This window comes from Aotus nancymaae, unplaced genomic scaffold (assembly GCF_030222135.1).
Source record: "Aotus nancymaae isolate 86718 unplaced genomic scaffold, 86718_ANA_hifiasm-v0.15.2.pri h1tg000028l, whole genome shotgun sequence".
Lineage (NCBI taxonomy): Eukaryota > Metazoa > Chordata > Mammalia > Primates > Aotidae > Aotus > Aotus nancymaae.
In genome coordinates this window covers 36796374-36805451 of record NW_026988441.1, presented here as the reverse complement: position 1 = coordinate 36805451, position 9078 = coordinate 36796374, and the positions used below count along the sequence as shown (strand labels likewise).

At 52.1% G+C, this 9078-nt stretch overlaps 1 protein-coding gene across 1 annotated transcript; it reads left to right on the top strand.

The window, feature by feature from the left end:
* The first annotated feature begins 3583 nt into the window (after positions 1 to 3583).
* Positions 3584 to 4992, top strand: RETN (resistin). Its single transcript, XM_012436159.2, has 4 exons — positions 3584 to 3654; positions 3894 to 4027; positions 4384 to 4461; positions 4755 to 4992. The coding sequence occupies exons 2-4, from the start codon at positions 3904 to 3906 to the stop codon at positions 4883 to 4885; spliced, it is 333 nt and encodes a 110-aa protein (XP_012291582.1). The 5' UTR covers positions 3584 to 3654; positions 3894 to 3903; the 3' UTR covers positions 4886 to 4992.
* The last annotated feature ends 4086 nt before the right edge of the window (positions 4993 to 9078 follow it).

Sequence of the window (9078 nt, the reverse complement as noted above, 5' to 3'; positions counted from 1 at the left end):
TTGTCTTAAAAAAAAAAAAAAAAACAAAAAAACTTTTTTTTAGAGGAGGCGGAGGAGGATAAAAGAAAAACAAACTTTTTTTCCCCTATGGTTTAAAAATGTGAAAACTGGCAGTGCCTCAAAAAGTTAAACATAGAATTACCATGTGACCAGGCAGTACTACTCCTGGGCATATGCCCAGAAGAATTGAAAGCAGGAACTGCAAGCAGATATTTGTACATCTACGTTCATAGCAGTGTTACTCACAATAGCCAAAAGGCAGAAGTAGGCCAGGTGCAGTGGCTCACGCCTGTAACCCAGCACTTCAGGAGGCCGAGGCGGGTGGATCACCTGATGTCAGGAGTTCAAGACCAGCCTGGCCAACACGATGAAACCCTGTCTCTACTAAAAATATAACAAAAAAAATTTGCCAGGTGTGGTGATGGGTGCCTGTAATTCTAGCTACTTGAGAGGCTGAGGCAGGAGAATCCTTGAACCTGGGAATTGGAGGTTGCAGTGAGTCAAGATCATGCCACTGCACTCTAGCCTTGGCAACAAAAGCAAAACTCCATCTAAAAAAAAAAAGAAAGAAAAAGAAAGGCGGAAGCAACCCAAATGTCCATCAATGGATGAATGGGTAAACACAATGTGGTTCATCCATACAAGGGAATATAATGCAGCCATGAAAAGGAAAACAGTGCCTTTTTTAGAAGAAGTCTCGATCTTCGGCCAGGCTGGAGCACAGTGGCACAATCTCAGCTCACTGCAACCTGCACCTCCTGGGTTCAAGCGATTCTCCTGCCTCAGCCTCCCGAGGAGCTGGGACTACAGGCACCTACCACCACACCCGGCTAATTTTTGTATTTTTAGTAGAGACGGGGTTTCACTATGTTGGCCAAGATGGTCTTGATCTCTCAACCTTGTGATCTGCCCGCCTCAGCCTCCCAAAGTGTTGGGATTACAGGTGTGAGCCACCATGCTGGGCTGGGAAACAGTTCTGACACAGTCTACAGCATGGATAAACCTTGGGGACATTATACTCAGTGAAATAAGCCAGATACAAAAGGATTAACACTGTGTGATTCCACTCATAGCCGTCCCTAGAGTCGTCAGATCCATAGAGATAGAAAGTAGGAGCTGGGCCTAGTGGCTCACGCCTGTAATCCCACCACTTTGGGAGGCTGAGGTGGGTGGATCATCTGAGATCGGGAGTTCGAGACTAGCCTGACCAACATGGAGAAACCCCATCTCTACTAAAAATACAAAATTAGCTGGGTGTGGTGGCACAGGCCTGTAATCCCAGCTACTCAGGAGGCTGAGGCAGGAGAATCACTTGAACCTGGGAGGCGGAGGTTGCAATGAGCCAAGATCGAGCCATTGCACTCTAGCCTTGGCAACAAAAGCAAAACTCCATCTAAAAAAAAAAGAAAGTAGGCTGGAGGGTGTCAGGGGCTGGGGAGAGGGATAGGGAGTGAGTGTTTCATGGGGACAGAGCCTCAGTTTGGGAAGAGGAGAAAGTTCTGGAGCTGGATGGCGGCGGTGGCTGCACGCCAACATGAATGTGCTTAATGCTGCGGAACTGTGCACTGAAAAATGGTTAAAGTGTGCTGGGCGTGGTGGCTCACGCATGTAATCCCAACACTTTGGGAGACCAAGGCGGATGGATCACTTCAGGTCAGGAGTTCGAGGCCAGCCTGGCCAACATGGTGAAACCCTGTCTCTATTAAAAATACAAACAATTAGCCGGGTATGGTGGTGGACACCTGTAATCCCAGCTACTCAGGAGGCTGAGGCAGGAGAATTGTTTGAACCCCAGAGGAGGAGGTTAGTGAGCCAAGATCCAGCCACTACTGTACTCCAGCCTGAGCAACAGAGTCAGACTCTTGTCTCAAACAAACAAAGAAAAACAATGGTTAAAATGGAACAGGATAGTGCATGCCTGCAATCTCAGCTACTGGGGAGTCCAAAGTGGGAGGATTACTTGAAGCCACATGTTTGAGACTAGCTTGGGCAACACACCTAGTGTTGCCCAAGCAACAGCCCCCTGCCCATCTCAAAAAAATAGCTACAATGGTAAATTGTATGTTACGTGTATTTTACCACAACAAAAGTCCATTGTATTGGAAACAAAGAACAAACAAAAATATAATAACCGTTCCTAACTTATGGGTGGTCCAAGAAGAAACATGGGCTGGACCTGGGCCCATGACCAACGGCTTTCCAACTTCTGTTGTAGGTGAAGCCAACTGATGGAATAAACCATGATTTTTCTCTTTCTTTTCTTCTTCCTCTTTTATTTTATTTTATTTTATTTATTTATTTTTTTATTGCATTTTAGGTTTTGGGGTACATGTGAAAAACATGCAAGGTTGTTGCATAGGTGCATACGTGGCAGTGTGGTTTGCTGCCTCCCTCCCCTTCACCTATATCTGGCATTTCTCCCCATGCTATCCCTCCCCAACTCCTCACCCCCCCGCTATCCCCCCTCCCCCCCAACAGACCCCCGTGTATAGTGCTCCCCTCCCTGTGTCCATGTGTTCTCCTTGTTCAACACCCGCCTATGAGTGAGAACATGTGGTGTTTGATTTTGTGTTCTTGTGTCAGTTTGCTGAGAATGATGTTTTCCAGGTTCATCCATGTCCCTACGAAGGGGAATCTTGCTATGTTGCCCAAGCTAGTCACCAGGATAGAGTGCAGTGGCGTGACCTCAGCTCACTGCAACGTTCACTTCCCAGGTTCAGGCAATTCTCCCACCTCAGCCTCCCAAGTAGCTAGGATTACAGGCACATGCCACCATGCCCAGTTAATTTTTGATTTTTTTTTTCGAGATGGAGTCGCTCTGTTGTCAGGCTGGAGTGCAACAGCGTGATCTTGGCTCACTGAAACCTCCACTTCCTGGGTTCAAGCAATTCTCCTGCCTCAGCCTCCCGAGTAGCTGGGACTACAGGTGTCTGCCACCATGCCTGGCTAAGTTTTTGTAGTTTTTTTTAGTAGAGATGGGATTTCACCACGTTGCCCAGGCTGGTCGTGAACTCCTGGGCTCAGGCAATCTGTCTGCCTCAGCCTCCCAAAGTGCTGGGATTGCAGGTGTGAGCCACTGTGCCTGGCCATAAACCATGATTCTGTTTACCAGTTCTATTGCTCATAGGCATTTGGGTCTGAACACGATATGTCATTCTCACCCAGGGACAAAACTGTTATTACTATTTTAGAGAAGTGGTTTTGCTCGGTTGCCCAGGCTGGAGTGGCGTGGTGTGATCATAGCTCACTGCAGCTTCGAACTCCCAGCTAAAGCGATCCTCTCCCCTCAGCCTGCTTGTCACCACCATGCCCAGCAAGAGACATTGTTTTTGCCATGTTTGCATCAGCCAGCCTCACATGCAAACCTCTGCTTCTCCACCTGTTCCTCAGACCATAGCCCCTGGCATTACCCCTGGGGCACCACCTCCTGACCAGTCCCTGGACATAAAGAGGGAGGCCTTATTGGAAGTGGGGAGGCTTCCTCCTTCCTCCAGCCGTTAGAGGCTTCCTCTTGGCCCCAGATGTGGGATGGGAGGGTCAGGGACCCAGGGACTTATTAGCCAAGACAGGAAGCCCCACCCCCAGGGGCCTCAAATAAAGAGCTTTGGTGCAGGAATTTGTGTGTCAGATTGGTCAGCTGAGCCCATCGACAGGGTAAGTGACAGCTGCTCCTGCCCTTGCCATCACACCAGTCAGGGCACTGGGTTGAAAGTGGAGCCTCCATCCCTGTCCCCCCCAGAGGTCCAGGGGTCTAGATCCCATCCCCTCCATGGCCGCCTCCATCCCTGTCCCCCACAGAGATCCAGGGTTCCAGATCCCACCCCTCCACGGCCGGATCCCCCCCACATGCGCAGGGCTGACCCGACTGTGAGTCTCTTGGTTCTCTCTTTCAGCACCTGCAGGATGAAAGCTCTCTGTCTCCTCCTCCTCCTCCTCCCTGTCCTGGGGCTTCTGGTGTCTAGCAAGAAGCTGTGCTCCTTGGATGAAGCCATGGATGAGATGATCCAGGAGGGCACCAGCTCCCTAAGTGAGGACCCCCTGGGGCCAACCTCCCTAAGGGTCTCAGAGACCTCACTGATCCCAGCCCCAGCGCTCACCAAATCTCATCCTCAAATCCAACCAGATCATAAATTCAACCCCAGCTCCACTCCCAACCCCTCCCTGCCCCGTCCCCACCTTTATCCACAGCTCCAAACCCAATCCCCATTCTCATCCCAAATCTTTCCTTACTCCGGAACACCCAAGTCAAGACAGGATCCTGGAGGCTAGTGAGCGCCTATGCCCACAGGGACCCAGCTCCGAACCGCCAGGGCGTGCGTAGCGGGAGGATGGGGGAGGGGCCGTTTAGTCTCACAGCCCCTCCTTCCTCTCTCCCTCCTGCAGTGTTTAAGGCAATAAAGAACATTGGCCTGGAGTGTCGGAGCGTCACCTCCAGGGGTGCCCTGGCTACTTGCCCTCAAAGTGAGTGCAGAAGCCTGTTGTCAAGGCGCCCATCTCTGTTCCAAGCCCCCTGGGAATGCCCCCTCCCCTCCACGTTCCCCAAGTCCAGCCTCTACTCCCCTAGGATCCTGGTCCTGACTCCCAGCCTTCTCTACCCACCATCTGGACACTGGTGTTCACCCTAACTCCCTGCCTCCAGTGTCCCTGGAGCTCCAGGGGCACTGGAGTAGTTGGAGCCTCCAGCCGTCCTCGCTCCCGGCTCCCACCCCCAGGCCTCCAGCTCGGAGTCTAAGCTCCCCTGCTCCGGGCTGCAGGCTTCGCCGTTACCAGCTGCACATGTGGTTCCGCCTGTGGTTCGTGGGACGTGCGCGCCGAGACCACATGCCACTGCCAGTGCGCGGACATGGACTGGACCGGAGCGCGCTGCTGTCGTCTGCGGTTCTGAGGTCGAGCGCAGCGCGTGCCCAGCGCGGGCGGAGGCGGCTCCAGGTCGGGAGGGGTCGGGGCGGAGCTGGAAATAAACCTGGAGATAATGATGATGATGATGATGATGATAATGGAGAAAATCTGAGCCCTGCGTGGTTTCTTTAGTAGGGCCCGAGGGACTGATCTAGCGTCTCCAAGAAGAGCGGGGCGCACAGATGCTGGATGGGGACGGGGACTGGGGACACCGCGACTTTTTACTGCCCCATCCCCCTTCCTCCTATGGGGTCTCCAAGTGCTTCCTCCGAAAATAGGGCCTGAAGTTCCTCTAGTGACGTCCCTGCCCAAGGCTCATGGCCGCCTTTGGGAGGGGAGGTCAGGAAGTGGACGTACAGGAAACTGACGGGAAGTGGAGCTCAGGTGGTAATGGGGAGCAGCCGTCAATACAGAGGAAGCTTCTCTCACTTGCCCCCCACTCATCTCCTGCTGTGTGGCCCAATTCCTCACGCCTGGTGGTTGGGACCCCTGTTCTAGAGCATCCCCTGCCACAGCTCTCTGGGGCACACATTCGGGTGATTCAGGGTCCAGTTCTACAGGAAGCCTGCCCCAGGAGTCTTGACATCCAGTCACTGATTTACCACCACAGACTTCAGAATTCCTAGCGCCTAGGAATCTGATAGGGATCCCAGACTCAAATGTCACATCTGGACAACAGATGATAGGGTGAGGTTCCAGTTTTCAGGATGTTTTGGACTCTCCTCCCACTGCCACCCACCCCCTGTGATGGCCCAGCCCCCTGTCTGATCCTGGTGGCCATGAGCAGAGATTACAACTTCTGGGGCCAGGGACCCCAACCGGACTCCAGCCCAGGGATTCCCTTGCCAGACCCTCTCTCCTGACTCCACTGTGGTGATGTGGGTGGGGTGGGACCACTGAGTTAGAAGTGTGGTCAGGGCCAGAGAGGCTGAGCCTAGTGCCTTGTGTGTGTCCCTGCCCCTCATTGCTCTGTGTGTGTGTGTTGGGGGAGGGATACTCCATTGTCCCCAGAACTATTTGTCTCCAAGCCTCATCCAATAGCCCTCTATCTGGACCCTAAGAGGGATCTCTTTAGATTCCTCAATCCCAACACAGATACTCTCCTGTCCCAGAGTGCAGGCTTGGAGATCATATCTGCCTAGGTGACATAGACAGGCAAGCCCCCTATTCGAGCCTCCATTTCCTCATCAGCTAATACCTAGATTCCCTGTGGTAGGCAAGATTATTCTCCTCCTCCCCCTCCCCCTCCCTCTCCCCTCCTCCTCCTCCCTCTCCCCCCTCCTCTCTCTCCCCCTCCCCCTCCCTCTCCCCCTCCCCCACCTCTCCCCCTCCCCCTCCCCCACCTCTCCCCCTCCCCTCCCCCACCTCTCCCCCTCCCCCTCCCTCTCCCCTCCCTCTCCCCTCCCTCTCCCCTCCCTCTCCCCTCCCTCTCCCCCTCCTCCCTCTCCCCCTCCTCCCTCTCCCCCTCCTCCCTCTCCCCCTCCCCCTCCCCCTCCCTCTCCCCCTCCCCCACCTCTCCCCCCCCACATCTCCCCCTCCCCCTTCCTCTCCCCTCCCCCTTCCTCTCCCCTCCTCCTCCCTCTCCCCTCCTTCTTCTTCCTCTTGTTTCTTCTCCTCTTCCTCCTTCTTGTTCTTCTTCATCCTTTCTTCCTCCTCCTCCTCCCCTTCTCCTTCTCCTCTTCTTCCTTTTTGAGATACAGTATCACTCTCTCATCTAGACTGGAGTATAATGGCACAATCTCAGCTCACTACAACCTCCACCTCCAGGTTCAAGCGATTCTCCTGCCTCAGCCTTCTAAGGAGTTGGGATTACAGGTGTGCACTATCATGGCTGGCTAATTTTTGTGTTTTAGTATACACAGGGATTTCACCATTTTGGCCAGGCTGGTCTCGAATTCCTGCCTCAGCCTTCTGAAGTGCTGGGATTACTGGTGTGAGCCACCAAGCCCGGCCGAGGCAAGATTCTTCTGCTTGCAAGTACAACAGACCCCACTTCAAACTAGCTTGAGCAAAACTGAAAGGAAGTTTCTGGTTTGTGTAACTGACAAGCCCAGGGTTAGAAGAACAAGTTCAGGTGTGGCTTAGAACCAGGGTCTCAAATGATGTCTCCAGGACCCAGACTTCCTCTCTGATCTGATTTTCTCAGCACTACCTTTCCTTTCCCTGTCACAACTCCCATTACATCCTCCTATTGTGGCAGCCCTAGTGAAGTTTGGGGAAAGAAAAAAAAAGAATGCTTTTCTTCCCCCTGGTTAAACCAATAAAAGTCCCAGACCAGAATTTCATTGGCTGGGTCTTGCTCAAATACCCACCTCTCTGCCCAATCTTAGATTCTGATTGAGTCTGGATCATTTGTCCACTGTAAACCAATCCTTAACTTATGGTTGGCTGAACCCAGAATACATTTTCATACTTAAAAGAAAATTGAGAATGTTACCCCATGAAAGGGGCAGGTGCTGGTCAGGCAGCTTCACAGTTGTTTCCCAAGTGACATGATTGCTGTGGGCCTCTGGTTTAGTGTGACCTTTTTCTCAGATGAGATCGGGTGCATTCAGGGTAGTATGGCCTTAGACGTGTGACTTTTCTCTCAAAGGAAGTCCAGAGCCTGGAGACAGGTCTCAGTCCCCACCCAAACCAGGAAAATGTGCAACGCTGTGGCTCCACCTCCCCGGTCTGTCCATCAAGGCAGAGCCCACATCCAATTGGTCCGTCTGCTCCATTAGAAAGCTGTCCTACAGCTCAATAACTGACTTCTATCTAAGACCAAATAGAGGAGCTGGCATGAAGTCATTATTAAATTGATCTTTCTTGGAGACGCAGGGTTTGGCAATACTCTAGGAAACGTGATCCTTACCGGATCTCGACGCTCATTCCTCAGCATTCAAGTTGTCTCAAATTGAATCACATATTTTAAACCAAAACATCATCACTTTCTGCACATAAGACAGAGTCTTATACTTGTGTGGTTTTTTTTTTAACCTAAAAGGGAGAAAACTAAAATTCTCAAGACCTACACTGCCCATCAGCACCCTTGAGCACTGGGAAGGTAGCTAGTCCGAACTGAGGTGTTCAGTCTATACGCACTTGTTTTCGAAGACTTTGTGCCAAAAAAAGGAATAGGCTCATTAATCATTTAAGAAATACTACCTCCATGCTGAAATCATCATAGTTTGGGTATATTATGTTAATAAAAACAGTATTCGGATTTTTTCACATATTAGCATTCTTTTGGCTGACCTCTTTTTAGCCTTTTAATGTGGCGGCTAGAAATTTTTATATTTATTTATTGTAGACTGAGTCTCCCTCTGTCGCCCAGGCTGAGTGCAATGGCGTGATCTCAGCTCACTACAGCCTCTGCCTCCCAGGTTCAAGAGATTCTCCTGCCTCAGCCTCCCGAATAGCTGGGATTACAGGCGCTCACCACCACACCTGGCTAATTTTTGTATTTTTAGTAGAGATGGGGTTTCACCATGTTGGCCAGGCTGGTTTCGAACTCCTTACCTCAGGTGATCCACCCGCCTCAGCCTCCCAAAGTGCTGGGATTACAGGTGTGAGCCACCATGCCCAGCCTCCTCCAGGGTTGCAAAAAAGCAGGGGATTTGGGGAGGGAGGGAAGGATGTGGGTCTGCCCTCAGTCCCAGAGGTGGGAGTGGCGTTCCAGTGGTTAGTTCCCGTTGCCTCACATCTTCGCTTTTCCTCCCTGGGGCCTTGTAGAAGAACTTCTTGGGGTGGAGCTGAGAGGTGGAACTGAGGCTGGGGAGAGGAAGGTGTTGGGGGAGCCAGGAGTCCTGTCTCCAAGCCTGGTTGCTGTTCCCTGAAAAGTTGGGACACTGAGGTGTCACAGCTTCTCTTTTGAGATCGGACTGGAGTTAGGAGGGTGAGGTCCATCCTGGTAGACACAGACACACATAGACACACACAGACACACGGCTTCCTGTAACATTTCCAAGTGTCCTATTCCATCTCCCCGTCTAGGGGGGTTTCTTCTTGGTCCTTCCTGAGACCTCTTGGCTCCCAAGACCCTCTTGATCGGGGCAGGGATGAGAGTGCCCCAGGGTGGGAGAGTCACGGATCCCTGAAAAGAGGAGGCTGCTCCCCCTCTTCCCTCCCCCCACTTTCAGATTTCCTCATCTGCCTCGACACCTTCCGGTGGGTGGAGATGTGTATGGACCAATTTGC